At 40.2% G+C, this 17,191-nt stretch overlaps 1 protein-coding gene and 1 pseudogene across 3 annotated transcripts; one reads left to right on the top strand and one right to left on the bottom strand.

Moving 5' to 3' along the window:
- The first annotated feature begins 194 nt into the window (after positions 1 to 194).
- On the top strand, positions 195 to 3,052 carry LOC108647353 (cAMP-dependent protein kinase catalytic subunit gamma-like). Of its 3 annotated transcripts, XM_031900621.1 has the most exons (6): positions 195 to 325; positions 498 to 565; positions 820 to 1,491; positions 1,717 to 1,779; positions 1,914 to 1,990; positions 2,199 to 3,052. In XM_031900621.1, exons 3-6 carry the CDS (start codon positions 1,379 to 1,381, stop codon positions 2,486 to 2,488), a joined length of 543 nt encoding a protein of 180 aa, XP_031756481.1. In that variant the 5' UTR covers positions 195 to 325; positions 498 to 565; positions 820 to 1,378; the 3' UTR covers positions 2,489 to 3,052. The 3 variants fall into 3 exon arrangements, with proteins under 3 accessions (XP_031756481.1, XP_031756482.1, XP_031756483.1); XM_031900622.1 differs by having other exon boundaries at positions 195 to 565; XM_031900623.1 differs by lacking the exons at positions 195 to 325; positions 498 to 565 and having other exon boundaries at positions 581 to 1,491.
- Positions 3,053 to 10,405: 7,353 nt separating this feature from the next.
- The window catches only part of LOC108647423, an 11,079-nt pseudogene continuing 4,293 nt past the window's right edge, over positions 10,406 to 17,191 (bottom strand).

Below are 17,191 nucleotides of genomic sequence, written 5' to 3'. Positions count from 1 at the left end.
CTCTGCCCTAGTATTCTTAGTGCATTTATGTGGATTATATGGGCATTTATATTTGCTTTTAGTAATGGCATACATATATATTTATATAGGAGAGTATTAATACTTTTTTATGAAGTATAGTTCTAATATTGTACTTATAATGACGATAAACTGTATTATAATTTTGAGACTCTATTGTTCCATTTCTGCATATTCAGAAGATCCTGATTGTGATGCTGGCATGTCCAATAACAACGGACTTATAGTTCCCAATCAGGAGCAAGATTCTGAGCCAGAGAAGGACACCGAGGATGATAATTCCACCTCTTCCAGTCCTCCATTACCAGTAAGTAGATTCTACAGACCTTTTATGTTTTTACAAAAACCAATGAGTGTAATGAGATGAGTAAATCTTTACTTCAAGGTTTGCATTTGCAAAGTATTCATTTTTAATGGTACAAATGAAATTCTTGCAATGTTCATTCTGTGCATAATACTCATTTGTCCTTTATTTGCAGCTCTGCAGTCCTGACTTTGGCTCAGATTTTGCCAATAACATACAGGGTGCTGAAGGACCATCTATCAGGTATCTGATTTGGGATATATTCTCTTTTCTTTTGGTTTAGAATTATAAGTTGCTTAAATTTGAAAATATTAGTATTGCATAATTTGCACTTAATTCTATTATAGTTCCCTTGTCATTAGAGGGTATTATCAGTAACTGGCTAATACCTTCTGGTGACTGGATACAACAGAAAAGTCACCAAATAAACTGTATATTAGATTAATCTTGTCTGTGAACATGAACAAAACATATATTAACTTTATTTTATTTTTCAGCCCTGTTGAGCCCAGATCTCCCTCACTTGGAAATTTCAACCTGGGCCCAGTGTTGGGAGAAGGAGCATTTGGGAAGGTGAGCGACTCATTGCACAGTTAGGTTTTAGTTACTACTGATTTACCCAGAGTGATTGAACTTTCTGTCTTCTGACTCCAGGTATTCCTAGCCGAGCACAAAAACACCAAAGAACTACGTGCTATCAAGGCCCTGAAAAAAGAGGAGATTTTGAAAAGGGGCAACTTGGACAGGTCAGTGACAGGGGAAAGATTAATATTGCCCATATTTGTGTCATCTTTTCTCATATTCAGCTTTATATGTAGGACAGGTTTCTCTTTTTATATTTTGTATCTGTCTGACCTCACATTCCTTTAAATTATTTGCATTTGGTTATTATCTGCTGTATTGCCCCGTGTCTGTTTATTAGGATAAAGGGTAAGTGTAATGTTCCCTTGTGTGAGTCTCACATGGTGATAATGGGATAATTTAACCCACAGCGTCTTCAAAGAGAAGGAAATCCTCCAGAGGGTGAGTTCTGCCGAACACCCGTTCCTAGTGTCAATGCATGGAACCTTCCAGACGGAGTCTCACCTATTTTGTGTGATGGAATATCTCCCTGGAGGTGACATGTATGAAATTGTAACATCCGTGGAACTGCAAGAACCTGAAGTCATGTAAGTAGAATGGGAATGAGGGAATAAGTTTCTCTAAGGGGCACTTTCAGTGAAGCATCATCACAGCATATATTTTTACAATGTAACGTAATACAAGCAAAGCTACACCTATCATACAGATAACTGCCTTTCTTCTCACTATGATCACCTCAATTCTCTCATCAGCTTATATATCAATAAAGAAAAAATATTTAAAGTAACTGAATTTTATTTTTCTCTATTCAGGTTTTACACCGCATGTGTCGTTCTTGGCCTGGAGGCATTACACCACCTTGGCATTGTCCATAGGTAAGCATTAATATTAATAAAATCATCTTTATTTCCAGATGGAGCTGGTAACAGTGTGTTAATCATTCGCTTGCTGTTATTGTAAGGATTTCTTTTTGTATAACTACTAAACTATTGACTTGGTTTTAATTCAGAGATATAAAGCTTGAGAATTTGCTGTTGGACCGGGATGGCTACCTTAAGATCGTAGACTTCGGCCTCAGCAAAGACAGTAAGTGTTGCTTATAATTCTGGGGCATACAGGGGATAAGATCAGATTATTAGGTATTGTTATATTTAGATATAGTGTTATATATAAGTGGCATAAACAGATCTGAGTGGCTGTGTAGTTTGAAAGGAAGCAGTTAAGGAAAGTCCCTCATTACTTTACATTAGGGCCCCAGATCTGCAGTTTCCTCACAGTGTTTCTTGTGTTTAAGGATTTGGATACAGCGACCGCACTAACACCATGTGCGGCACAAAAGCTTACATCGCCCCCGAGATCTTCCTGAAACATGGATACGGCATGGCCGTTGACTGGTGGGCCCTAGGAATCACCACCTATATAATGCTCATGTGTGAGGTAAGCACAATTCCTATATTATCAACTTACATTGGGGAATCATTGGGGTTCATATTGAAACATATCTCTTGGGAATGTTGTTTCGCTAAAGAAATAATGATTCACTTTTTCAGTTACCTTTCAACAACGAAGACCCGGTTGAGCTAATGCAGAGCATCGTTTACGACAACATCGAGTTACCAGACTATCTATCAGAGGAAGTCTCTGCATTTATAAAAGACGTAAGTTGGCCCCAGCAAATTAGTATCATGTGCCTTTAGTCACTTTTTATACTAAGGGCATACATGCTGTATAGTTATTATTATTACTAACATGATATAACATATGGCCTTTAGTGTGTTTTAGTGGCAGTTTCAGGCTTTCACTGAACTTTACAATATGTATTATTACCCCAGAGAGTCCCTTCTATTCCATAGGGTCTGGCTATGAATGTCAGGAGCAGCGGGTACTCAATCTAAATACAGAACTTAATCTCTGGTTCATATAAGCAGTTAATAAATTAAATATGAGCTTAATTAGTCCATTCAAGCAGTTACATATGCATATGGTTACTTTCTCTATGGGGTTGGAAAATTGCTTGTCTTTCCTAGGTGGATACTTTCCCAGTAGAATAATAAAATAGACATAAACAATAATGATTTAAAAATGCTTGTTTTTATATTTTGTAGCTTTTAGAAAAAGATCCAGAACATCGCCTCGGTTCGAGTGAGGCTGGTGCAGAAATGGTGAAACAGCACCCCTTCTTCAGAGTAGGTTTCTATTCTATTCCTTTCAATTTACAAACAGAAAAGCACTAATGAATATTGCCATAGCCTCGTAATGCATTATATAATTTCTTGTTCCAGCAATTCTAGTTTTTGGACCAGATACTCATCATTAAATATTACCTTTTCATTTAACTTTCAGAATATGGACTGGGACCATCTAGTACACCGAAGAATAAGGCCTCCATTTGAACTGGACAACCAAGACCACCTGGAGAGCCAAGAGAACCCTGAATGCCAAGCTCCGGCACTGACACCGCCTGCTGTAAGGATTCCATCAGAGCTGCAAGAGGCATTCAGAGGATTCTAAATGAACATCAAATAAGTAGACGGAATAGATGGGGAGGGTGGAGGGCCAGTCCATATCTATAGAAGAATTCCATTCATGAAGATCAGAGATCTAGAATATCGAAGATCCAGAAGATCCAGAACATCGCCTCGGTTTGGGTGAGGCTGGTGCCAAAATGGTGAAAGAGCACCTCTTCTTCAGAGTAGGTTTCTATTCTATTTATTTTGATTTACAATAAAAAAAGCACTAATGAATATTGCCAGAGCCTCAAAATGCATTTTAACTTTTTTTTCCAACAATTCTAGTTTTTTGACTAGATACTTATTATGAAATATCACCTATCTTTCAGGGTATGAACTGGGAACATCTATTACACCAAAGAATAAGGCCTTCATTTGAACTGGACAACCAAGACCACCTGGAGAGCCGCGAGAACCCTGAATGCCAAGCTCCAGCACTGACACCGCCTGCTGTAAGGATTCCATCAGAGCTGCAAGAGGCATTCAGAGGATTCTCAATGAACATCAAATAAGTCCATACCCATATAAGAAGTCTATTCATATAAAGTGACGATCAGGTGACCCACCTTAATAAGTTCTGACTGAGTAGGCTAATGTAGGAATAGTCTGCTCATGGTTTGTAACATATTCCAAAACTTCACCTGTATAACATGCAAGTAAGATCTAGAAGCAAGGTGAGAAACAAACTGTATTTTTATCACAACAGCTGACACTGTAACATCCTGCCTGGTTTTAAACCAGCACCCTGCAGGTTATTATGCAGTCTGTTATAACTCTGCTCTATTTGAACAGATAACTAAGTGTTTGGTTCAGTTTGCCCCACAATGCATTCTGTAATTACTGACTCCTTCTCTATAATTGACATTTGGCACCCTTGCCTGTCCCATGGGAGTCTCTGGATTCTCATATGGTAAGACCTGTTAGCACCCAAGCAGCTGAGATTTAGGCCCAAAGCCAAAGGTGGCTGTTATAGAAGAGCAGGCCAAGACTCCCTGTGGTTTGGGATTCCCTTAAGTGACAAACAGGAAAGTAAAACCTGGCACCAAGTTAGGAAACAAACCAATAGTTGGCACTACCTCACATTGTGTGTATTTGCTTTCTGGTAAGGTTGCAGTTGCCACCTTGGGAGATCCAGAGAAGAAGATTTTGAAGATATTAAAGATGGTTACCATGTTTATCCACGCCAAGGTATGAAAAGTAGGTTTATTCCTAAACAGAATGAAGGATGTACCATGGGGTTTTTTTGCACAGGCATTCTATCCTATGAAAATCATTTTGCCTCAAATGGGCATTATGAAAGAGTACAGTGCACTGAAAGACTCAAATAGTAAACATGGGGCTCTTATTGTTGGCGGTTAATGAGCATTCCTTATGTTAGATTTGTTTTTTGCACACCATTTGTACCCCCACGTGAGTAATTGGTTAATTTGCAGAATTAATTATGAAGTCTATAATAAAATCATCTACAATGCTGAATGATTCATCTGACTGCTTATTTATTTATAATCAACACATAAGTTTAGTTGCCCTTTAGATGTAAATCCCATTCTGTAATTCTGTTTTTCAGATGTAAGACAGCGTGGCAACAGTCAAAGGAAATCTTATTCTGTAATGAAGATCATGGATCATATACTGAACATTGTACCAAACACTCACTGGAGTCCGTGTGAAGAAAGAAGCCTGTACCCCACCTGCCTAGTGCCACCCATTTTTCCTACTCCAATAGGCACTATTTCATATATAACTTGTTTGTTCTGCTCACATTATGTATATAATTATACAAATAAAAATATTGCTTCTAAGAATATCATCTTCGTATTTATTAATGTCTGTAAAGTGAAGCGTGAATGTGTTGTTGCTATGCGCTATATAAATAACACAATAATAAACTCAGCAGTGCTGCCCTTTTCAGAAAAGTGCCTCTGGTGAAAGAATTGCCATCAGCACCACCATGTACCTGGTTTATGTGTATATAGAAGGGAAGTCAGGGAGTTTATAGACAAGCCAACCTGCGGCCCTCCAGCTCCAGTACCATTTTAACTTTACTCTTAGGGACTACTGTGACTCCAAGTTCATAAGAAGCTGGAGGTACCACATTACAGTAATACAGAGAGGCTCCTTTCCATACATATATGTGTGTATAATATATATATATATCCAATCCTTAGAAAGCACTCATGGCATAAACATATCCAAATCAAGTCCTTTATTCAGACATAATAATCTACGTGTTTCAATACCCACGGGACCGTCATCAGGATAGTGAAAAGAAGCGAGGTGCATGCTTAAATATAAACAATATCCAATCAGTGCACACCTTTATTTAGCATAAATTAACCCAATGTGTAAAATGTATAGTCCCAGTCATACAGCTATAGCAGTGAAAATTTAAAAAAAAAAAAAATCTTAAAAAAATCCCCAAAATCACCACAAGGAGTCCTAGTAGGAATAGTAAGTATGAATAAAAACCACCACAGGGACTCCTAATTGGAATGATAAATATGAGTAAAAAGCGCACAAGTATATTTATAAAATATATATATAAATATATTAAAGAAAGTGCACTTGTCTCCAAACATTCTGTTGCATGGTAAAAAAATATATATGTTTGGTAAGGTTTAGGCTTAAAACAACAAAATGTCTTTATTTCACATATTACTTGCGTAATATGGTCAAGATATAGGTCCTAATATATGTATATGCAAGTTACACAAGATAAAGGTGCAGGGAGTTGTATGTGACTCAAAAATTCTGTCAGGGCAGCTCTATGGATATGAGTGGTACTTGTAGATAGAGAAGCAGCAGAACAGTGAAACCTTTGGGGAGACACGGGAAGGAGTTTGTGTTGGGATTTGTGCCCCTGCTTCCGTAGGCCTTATGTACCCTTAGCCTAAGAATCACATGTTAATGCTGTTTTAACAACAAATGTCAAATGTGACGCCATCTCCTCTCCCATTTTAGATACCTCATTACCCGATTATTAAACAACTATTTGGACGTGTGTGTGTAACCCTTTTGAAAGCCGATGCTGTGGGAAAAACACTGAAGAACAGGTAAAAAAAAATGCCTATTTCCATTTTTAACATAGAAACATGGTAACTAAGGCTGAAAAAAAACAAACAAAAAAAACATGTCCATCCCTCCCGGCTTCAGGCCCGGATTTGTGGAGAGGCCACAAAGGCCCGGGCCTAGGGCAGCAAAAATGCAGGGGCGGCATGCCGCCCCGCCACAATGAAATTGTGAAATTTTCTCCCATACGGAGCAATGGGGATTCCTCCCCACTGCTCCGTATCAGAGTTTAAATGGGTGCGCATGCGGGTGAAGGGTGAATAAGTAGGGGGTACAAGGAGACACAGAATGGCAGAAGACAGTAAATAGTTCTGTGGAAATGTGGATAAGAATTCTCAGTTCTTCTCCATTGTTGAGACTAAACCTGTCCCTGATGTATTTAAGACTTGCAGTAGAATGAATAAGGTTAAAAATAAATGGAAAAAATAAGCAATGAGCAGGAAAATGTAATAAAATGTGAGATTCTGCATATTAAAAGTGTAATCCTGATCAGCTTTACAATATTTCCACTGGTTATAAGGTTTTTTTGTATGTTTTATTTGCCATATGTATTAAAATATCTGGCAATTTAAATTGCCTGCACAACTGATTCTGACACCTGAAACAATGTCACAGAAGCTGAAGTGTTCCCCTTTCTAAACGTGTTAGCATAAGGGATCCATTTATACAAATTCCAAGCAATCATTCCCACTGTTCTATTGAATACATGCCATAGCATTGGGCAATCCTGCTGCTTCTCATTTATCCACCTACAAGGTGCTAAATCCCAGTTACTCCATTCAAGTTTTATTAGATGCCACCTCTTGCCTTCTACACCAATGACTAGGGTCAGGTGGGATATTCTTCCAATGCTGCACCCATATAACACACAGGGGAACACAGCAGCCAGACAGTAGCTCCTTGCAGATGGAGCTTTGTGGGGCAATGCCCATTTCTGACTTGTGGGGGACATCAAAGAGGGACAGGCTGAAAAGCCAAATATCACAATGCAGTGTATGATATCTAATCTTATTCACATGGGGCCCCCAACCTAACGGCAACAACCAATGAGCAGTTTTACAAAATAACAGGTCAGTTCTTTTTAGTAAGCGCTGGCTTTATTCAGCGCATCAAAAGAACATGTACAAAAAGAAAAATGTACAGTAACAGGGTTTAGATTGAATATTTTCATATTGTAGATAAAAACATTAAAGCCAGTGAGCAGAAATAAAGGGCTCCAGTGGTCCCACACCTTGTGTCTCAACCCTTTCTCCTTGTAGATTGTAAGCTCTTTTGGGCAGGGCCCTCTTCACCTCTTGTATCGGTTACTGATTGCTTTATATGTTACTCTGTATGTCCAATGTATGTAACCCACATATTGTACAGCGCTGCGGAATATGTTGGCGCTTTATAAATAAATGTTAATGTAATAAAAAGGACTGGTCGGTAAAGGTGACGAATGATCTGGTCAGTATTGGGTGGAATCACCTTATTTCCCATTTTCTACTGTAGGATTATAATTATTAGTGACAATATTAACATTCATATAAAATATTAATATTGGCCTATAATAATATAACCCATAGGTTCTAAAAAGGGAGGTTTGGCGAAGAAAGACAATCAAATCACTGTACTCATTGAAATATAATTTATGCACAAATCAAAAACACACTAATACAAACAATGAAAAGAATGAAACATATTACACACCCTTACAAAAGGGAAAAAGCATAAAAACAATTCTATACCAAAATAATACTCACAAATTGTAAATCGTAAATACCCCAAACAACCCGCAACACAACCCTAAATTATAATCACTAACAAAGGCAAACTAACTTACAGTCTTCAACCAACAAATACTATCTGTCAAAGACTATAACCAAATACTACAAACAGCAAAAACCTAATACATAAACACAATACTAAATACAAAATACTAAAACCATCAGAGACAAAAAGACAGAAGAATATTTACCAATCCTAGGACAGTAATTCAGTCTCTCGGCCTGCAGAGTTCCTGTTTAGAGGTAGACCCTGTACACAGAGGCCTGTTCCCCAAAACAGAACTCCAGACTGCATTTTGGTCATACTTTTTATACTGTTTAGAGCCTCATCCCCCATAAAACATCTGGTTAAACAGGTGAAACAGAAACCCGAGTGGATCCAAGTTTCTTGTTTTAGTAACAAATGTTTCCTGCACAATATGCAATGGAAGGCTTTTGATCCATAATCGCTCGATCTCATACCATATTTTATGACCAGCTCTTTGCATAATATATAGTCAGCCTTCGTTTACACATTATGATGATATCATAGTTACGTCACATCTCCATTGCCTCAGGGCAAACTGTTTAACCTGGTTACTCTGATGCTTCTGGCTATTTCCCCAGAATCTGTTGTTTATACTAAACAACCCTTTTGATCTAAGAGACTTCAGTTGTTATCAGTGTTTTTGACAACTCTCTGCCCAAACAGGTCTTATTCATCTGTCTCTTGGTCAGTGATGTTATATTCTAACCTAGATTATTAAATAGATGTATGAATTCATTTTTATGATGGCTTAAATGATGGCTTATTTCTTACACTACACTGCAGAGGCGTTCCTGTGGAGAGATAATAGACATATTTAATTATATAGGGGAAATCGTTTCATTTCTACATCTTCCCATGGCATCCCTATGAAACTAAATGGCACAATAAGTGAAACTGAAAGTCTGGTTCCATTCACAGTCATCCCATAGATATAAATGTCCAACCGGCACATCTCCAACACTGAATGCACAGCTACTAGTTCCCTACATGCTACAGTTTGTGGTTTTAAATCAAAAGGCCAGTTGGACTGAAATCCTCTAATCTATGGTCTGTGTTTAGTGAGTGAGCTTTAATGTGGAAATTTGGACCAGTCAAACGCCTAGTGCCACCATACATACATATGCATTCATCTACTATATGGATAAAGCTTCAGAGGATTTTGCTAATGCAGTGGTACCAAGTACAGAGATGCCTGGACATTAGTACCCCAATATTAGGTTGGACCAATCAAAGTCATGGACATGGAAATACTGGATTTCCAAAGTAGGGTATATTATCATCCATTTGTGAGGGAAAATCAAAACTGTATAGAAATTAGCAGTCTTTTCAAACAGATTATACTAACATGTTTTTGAAAATCCACTATTTGAAAACAGAAGTGGTGGGATTATCTTGTAGCCCCGAGTAATCTCATATTAATCAACCTCCTTCTGGTCACTGCAGTAACCCTCTAACCTAGCAATGGCACACAGGAGCGGGAATTGTATCTCTGAAATTTCTTTGAAATTGTCCAGTGTCTGCCCCGTCTGTATAATACATAATTACTGTGCTGCTTCTTGTGTTCCCCTTTACATTATTTGTATGTGCCTTCATTTAAATGCAGTAAATGTACATTTACATTATATCGGATAAAGCAGGAGACTTAAGTGCCTTCCCACCCTGCGTGTGGTTTTCTTTGGCAGAACACTTTTGCAAATGTAAAGTCATTTTCAACAATAAAACAGGTGAAGTGGAAAGTCAGAGCCAATTCCCATCACCAACATCAGGAAAGCCATAAGCTCAGGGAGGGATAGGCTCAGGAACATGCAGGCCTGAGATTGGTTGAACTGTATGCATGTTTGCTTTAATTCCTTGGAACAGCAGCAAATTAAATTAGAGTCTCTGGCACAAAGACTTTCTTTTAGAGGTGCCAAGCAGGAAGCCATTGTGCATTAACACTTGGTCATGGTTGCACTCTATGCCAAGATGAAATGGCTCATTAGAATGTATTCTCCTTGTAACCTTCCAGACAGATTCAATGAAACTGGCAAATACTGCAGTGGGTAAGGAGCCTTGGCAGCAACTTTGTAGAAAAAAAACAAATACAAAAACATAAATACACAGTTCATTACTTACCTTTAACATCTTCTCCAACTTAATAGCATCAATGGCAAATTTCCTGATCCCATTGGACAGTTTCTCCACTGCCATTTGGTGTTCGTTGTGCAGCCACCGGAAATCTTTTTCCTCCCAAGTGCACTTTCTCTAGGTTACTTGCCTGGGCTACAAATCAATACAATACATAACTAAATGTGAAATAATGACAATAATGGCACTCAAAAAAAAAACATACCCATTGCTAAGAGACCCACATTGGCTTGCAATTTCTGTTAGAAGCATAGTTTGTGGGACAGTTGTCTTTTATTAGTGCTACACATTTGGTTACTCTCTGTGCCACTTTATAATGGATCTAAGTCTTGTACATAATTATATCCGTGCTTGCGCACAAATTCCCTTTCACATAGGAGACCAGCTCACAGAACCTTACTGCCCTTATAGATCCACAGAAGTACTTAGTGACATGTTGCACAGAAACCCTTTAGGCTATTTCACTGTAACAGCGCTATTTCCATGCAATCATTCTGTGATTGCAGAGAAGGAGCAAAGGGATCAAACTTACCCTCTTTGACTGTAAGCACTGGGGTGAGTTTGCTGCTGTCTTTGGCCAGCTCACCGAGCAGTTTGGGGGAGATGGTGAGATAATCACATCCAGTCAGAGCTTTGATTTCGCCGGTGTTCCTAAAGGATGCCCCCATCACAATGGTTTTGTAGCCAAATTTTTTGTAGTAGTTGTAGATTTTGGCAACACTTTTTACACCTAAAGAAAAAACACATTGTTTGCTCTCATTCTCTGGTAGGGTTTTAAACTAGAACATTTAACTGGAGCTTTTATTTAAAAATATTTTATCATATCTTTCTGAAACCTGAAAGATTCTAGGTTTATTCCAATGACAGTCTCTTATAGAGGCTTATGGCACACAGGATAAGTAAACTGTTGTGACTACAAACCAGGCAGTAATACAGACAAAGCAATCTTGGATCCTAAAAGTTTACTGAAGTTTAAAGCAAATTTTTATTATAATGTTAGAAACACTGGGTAAATACCTGGATCTTCTGAAGGCTCGTAGCTCTTCTTATCAGAGTTTGCTACATGCCAGTCCAGTATCCTACCCACGAATGGAGAAAAGAGTGTAACGCCAGCCTCAGCACATTGGCCACTGCCTGGGCAAAGGAGAACAGCAGGGTCATGTTGCAGTGAATGCCATATTCTTCCTCAAGAATCCTGCAGGAGGCGCCATGGAAAACAGGTTACTTGCATCATTTATTCTTGTAAAGAATAAACTGTATTTATTATAGAGTAATCTCCAAATGATGCACTAGAACAATCAAAACTAAATCACAACTGGTAACTGTTGCCAGGCAGTAAGTACATTGTGGGCTGCATAAGTTAGGGGATGGTGGGGGTATGCCTATTTGCTTCCCCTTACCTCAAACACAGGCAGCACTGCACTATGGGGGGCAAAGGCCTGTGGAAATTCAGAGATGTGCAGGGCAGGGTGCAATTTTTTTGCACTTTGCACCCCTGCCCTGCACTTAGTATATGACCCCCATTTGAGAAAGGCAAAGGGAATTTCATTACAAAGGACTACAGCAATTAGAAATTCCAAATGGTTTTCTTACTTGCCAGCTTGGATTCCCTCCCATATTGAAGAAAGCTTGATCAGGATTCTCTCTTTATCAATTCCAGCTTCCTTGTAGAGAGCTATAAGGTGCTTTGCACGCTTCACCATTCCATCTTTATCGAAAGATAGCCTGTGCAAACAAAAGGATGTCAGGATCACAAACAGCAGCACAAAAATATATAGAACTGCTCTCTGGTACTGCTGGGATAGCCATGTTCAGCTCAGCTGATCTCTGGACTGGAGCAAAGTACAGCTGGAATCAATGTACAGAGACATTTTGTCCGACTGATAGGAAGTAGGAATTAACATTAAAGCTCTATAAATCACTGGGGGTGCTAAATGTTAGATAAGCAATTAAAAATTACTGGGGGCTGCCTGACACCCCAGGCCAGTATTCCTGGTTGCTGAAATGTGCACCGGCCCAGCGTACTTCTGTAAGAGCACCACAGACCGGCAAAAAGCCAGCTTTTAGCTTCTACGTACCCTTTTTCACTTTACTGAGCAATGGCATAACTATAGAGAAAGCAGACTGTGGTCACCAGGGGACAGGGGGGCCCAGACTGCAATGTCTGCTTTAACTATAGCTGTAGAGAATATCCCCCCTCTCTGGGCACTCTCCTGTCCCAAAGCAAGTGGTGGGGAATGGAGGAGTAGTTGGATAGGGCTTGCAGTTGCTATGTGTCGGGCCCCTCCATGCCTCCGAAACAAGGCCTGGCCCCCTGTAGCATCACTGCTGCTACTGAGCCTGTGCACCCGGAACAGAGAAGATCCTGAAAGAATAAGAACATGACAATATTGTGCCCCTACACAGGTGCCCAGGGCAGTCAGATTTTAGCGACCAGGGGAACCAGCCTGGGGTATCAGATAGGTGCTTATATTCACTGGGGGCTGGCCACCCAATATTTTGCTTCTTCTTTTAGAAATCTGATCCAGTGAAAATGCAGGATACAAACAAAATGTACAGCTAGTTGGCTAGTCCATCCAAGGATCCGATCACATGTGGTGCCTGTACAGCCCATCAGTGTAAGTCTGCATCTATGGCCTTATTCAGTCCTCACCTGGTAGCATTTTCCAGCCTGACCAGATATAATTTGGGGGGCCATCATTTGATCCTATACACAGGCAATTGACCTGCTCACTGAGTCAGCAGGGAATATTGCCCCCTGTATGGTTATAGATTTCAAACCACTGGCTTGCTAAGCAATTAACATCTGCAAATGATGGTTCAGTTTATGGCGTACAATGCATGCAACCAAAAGTCCAACTTTTTCCCTGTAGATTCTGCATTTATTACCTACGTTATTTGTAACCACCATTTCAATAGGGCACATCTAGTGTGCCATGACTGCTGCGGTCTTGAGCTGGCTGGTCACATTCTTTCTTCAACTCCCAGCCCTCCTATTGTGCTATAATCCCCTTCCAAAAAACAAGGAGTCGGTCTCCTGGCCAAAGTGAAGCGGTATAAAGTCAGACACATGAACAGTTGGGAGTAAGTCTCCAGCTTTAACATGTCCTGACCTTGTACAGGGGATACTATAGATCTTTGTCATAATGTGAATTTGCCTATACAGAATGTCTGCAGAAACTCTTAACTTGTACCTTCTTGTATTTCACATACAACTATACACAAAAATAACCCAAACTAAGTTTTAATATTGATAAAATCCGGAAAAAGCAGCCACAGAGGAACAGCATGGTACACACCGGGCATCCACATCTGTGGAAAACTCGACCAGGTATTTTCTTAAGGATTTTCCACTCCAAACAGGACGAAAAAGCTTGTCCATGATATTATTGATCTGCTCTTCTTCTGACCTGGAAAGCAATACATGGACAAGTACATTAGCAGGCATGGAGAAATACCTATTAAACACGGCAACCAAAAACCTAAAGGCACTGCCTATTAAACACGGCAATCCAAAAACCTACAGGCACTGCAGCAGGGCAGCCAGGGAGCCGCTGAACTGTAGGGGTGAATGCAGGGGCAACACCTAGGCAAGCATGGGGTAATAGAAACTATCTGCAATCAGCCCCGTAGAATGGACTTGGTTCTCATAGTGCACAGAGGTTTTGACCACACGTACACCCCTGTAGGGGGTAGTACTTGGCCAACTGGATTTTTATTTGAATGAATCAGCTGCCTCTATTGGCCAGTGTACCTTGAGCTATTCAGGTGTAACTAGCAAGAGTTCAATAGAATAGTCAAAAGTGCCCTCTTCTGCTTTAGACTTGGCAATGAGGTCTTAAAGGACAAGGAAAGGTTAATATAAATTAAAAGTAAGTCTAAAGGCATTCTTTTTACGTACTTACTGCATATCTAAATTCCCAGATCCCTGCTTGCTTCTCTGAGATATGGTGCTGGCAGCCTACAGCAGTGTGAAGCCTACAGTGACATCACTGAAATCTCTCTCCCCTTCCTGTAGGCTGCAGCCTCCAGTAACAATGCACATGTGTGTAACTTGATCCTGTCTCCTGTTCTGAGCTACACATGCCCACCAGCCAATCAGAAGCGGATCTGGCAGAGGGGAGGGGGGAGGGAATGAAACACATGTGCAGTATGAAGCAAGGAGGAAAGGAAGGAAGAATACCTTTTTAGAGATGGCTGCCTGTTCTAGAAAATGTGAATTAAGTGTGAGTGGAGTAAATATTTGATTAGGTGAGCCAAAAGTGTGGCGTTTTTACTAAACAATAGGAGGACTATTGGGCAGTATGCTTTTTAAATTTTGACTTGCATTCTCCTTTAAGGCGTCACAAGCGCCATTACACATACACAATCTGTTTCTGTGTGTTTATAACAAACATGAGTCCTGTATTACCTTTACAGCTGCCCAGTAGTGACCGTGATATTATCCCCTCCATCCCCACTGTAAATAATATATGGAGGATTCCTGATCTAAGCTATGACTTCTAGTCCTATTTTAGGGGCAGTGAGGGGAAAAATTGAACCTTGTTTGAGTAAAAATAAAAACAAATTAAAACAAATTGTATCATAACAATTTATTTGCCAAAACGACTGAGCGCAGACAGTATAGTGGATTTGTATAGAGATCAGAATCACAAGGTCTGTTCCATTCAGCTCTTCAAGCATTTTCTGGCGTGCGTGTTACTCGGATATCTTGGCACTTCAGGTTTTTGTAGCCCAAACAATACAGTGAACTTTTCTTCTCAGTCGGAATCCCTCTTCTGGCAGCCATGTCGGCAGTTCTTTGTCATGGAATCATTTTATTCTGATTGTACGACTGCTCCTATTGGCTTGTGTAGGAAGAGTCTTCCCTGTAAGTTGGGCCACAAAATCTCCTACTTCCAATCCCAGGGCAACACAACAAACAAAGATTTTTGCACACAAATACACATCCTTCCAGGCAGTTTTTATAAACTGGATTAAGTTGTATTTCTGCACACTTGGAGCACCTGTACATTGGCTCAATAACTACGGGTGATGTTATATTCACAGTATAAAGACAAACAGGCCACTTTTGCCATGAAACACTGCTACCATGGCAGAATTTGTTTCTAACTGATGGAAAAAATCAGGGCCTGGAGATGACATGGGCATGATTAAATTGTATATGGCGCCACTCGCTCGCTAACTGTGCAATTAACCAAAATAAAATGCACCGAGTCAGAGCACATGTGATAAAATGAAGTAAACTAGGAGGAAACTAAGGCACTGATGGCACAATATGTAAAAAAAGCTTCCCAAGCAATAACCTCTTGCCTGTCCCTTACTCAGTACCACCCGTCTCTTACTGGTATATTACCAACAGTACAACCAGTCACTCAGCTGTTCCTCTCACACAGCAACCAGTCTCTCATATCTACCTCACCTACTACACAACCAGTCTCTCATATCTACCTCACCTACTACACAACCAGTCTCTCATATCTACCTCACCTACTACACAACCAGTCTCTCATATCTACCTCACCTACTACACAACCAGTCTCTCATATCTACCTCACCTACAACACAACCAGTCTCTCCACTATTTCACCTTTAGCACAACCATCAGTTGTTCTTCATGCACAGCCAGTTCCTTAAATGTACCTCACCCAAAGCCCAAAAGTCTCTCGTATGTACCTCACCCACAGTACAATCTGTGTCTCACGTGTATCTCACCCACAGCCCAACCACAAATTTAAAATAACCTAACCTACAACACCATCAGGCTCTCAAATGTTAGTTGTTCTTCTGAATGTATCTAACTCAGAGCACAGCAAGAAGCATTCTCCCACATCTTCTTCACTCACAGATAAAAAAGTCACTCCACTAACCCTTACCCACAGCACAATCAGTCTTCTCAGTTGTACCTCACCAACAGCTCAACCAGTCAATCCCTGTATCTTAACCACAGCACAAGCAGTCAAATCAAAAACTCAAATGTATCTAACCCACACCACAACCAAAAATATACAAAACCCACAGCATAACAGGTCACTCCACGAGATCTATTCCATAGAACAGTGCTGTCCAACTTCTGGGGTACCGAGGGCCGGAATTTTTCTGGCCTACGTGGTGGAGGGCCGATAATTTAAGCCAGTTTTGACCACTCCCCCTTTTAAACTACACCCACTTGAAACCAAACCCCTGTTATCACATGACCATACCCATATTAATGGTTGTAGTACAGCAAAAACCTACCATACTCTGCCTTCCCTACCCTGCCTGTGTGTGCCATACTCTGCCTGCCCTATGCTGCCTGTGTGTGACATACTCTGCCTGCCCTATGCTGCCTGTGTGTGCCATACTCTGCCTGCCCTACCCTGCCTGTGTGTTCCATACTCTGCCTGTCCTATGTTGCCTGTGTGTGCCATACTCTGCCTGCCCTATGTATGGTACACACAGGCAGCCTATAGTAACAAAATGCTGGCACTGCTCCTACAGTCTGCACAATAAATATATTATTTAAAAATACTTTGTTTTCTTGCAGTACACTCAACACTCAGTATAAAATGATTACTCCAATATTATGTATGTGTGCCAGGGGCTTTATTTGTGGACAGGGTTTCTACCTGTTCCTACAGTCTGAGGTGTGAATCAGTTGGAATTGTGGACACGCATGATTAACAGTAACCTGTCAGCCATGCAGGTCTGCCTTGCTCACCCACACAATGCATGGGTGGTAGACACATATGCAGGAGATTTAAATAATGGTTGTGAACAAACAGACAGGGGATTCACATTTTTAACA

This window comes from Xenopus tropicalis, chromosome 4 (genome assembly GCF_000004195.4).
Source record: "Xenopus tropicalis strain Nigerian chromosome 4, UCB_Xtro_10.0, whole genome shotgun sequence".
NCBI classification, from domain to species: Eukaryota; Metazoa; Chordata; class Amphibia; order Anura; family Pipidae; genus Xenopus; species Xenopus tropicalis.
The sequence above is the reverse complement of the archived record's forward strand: the minus strand, read 5'-3'. Positions and strand labels throughout refer to the sequence as shown.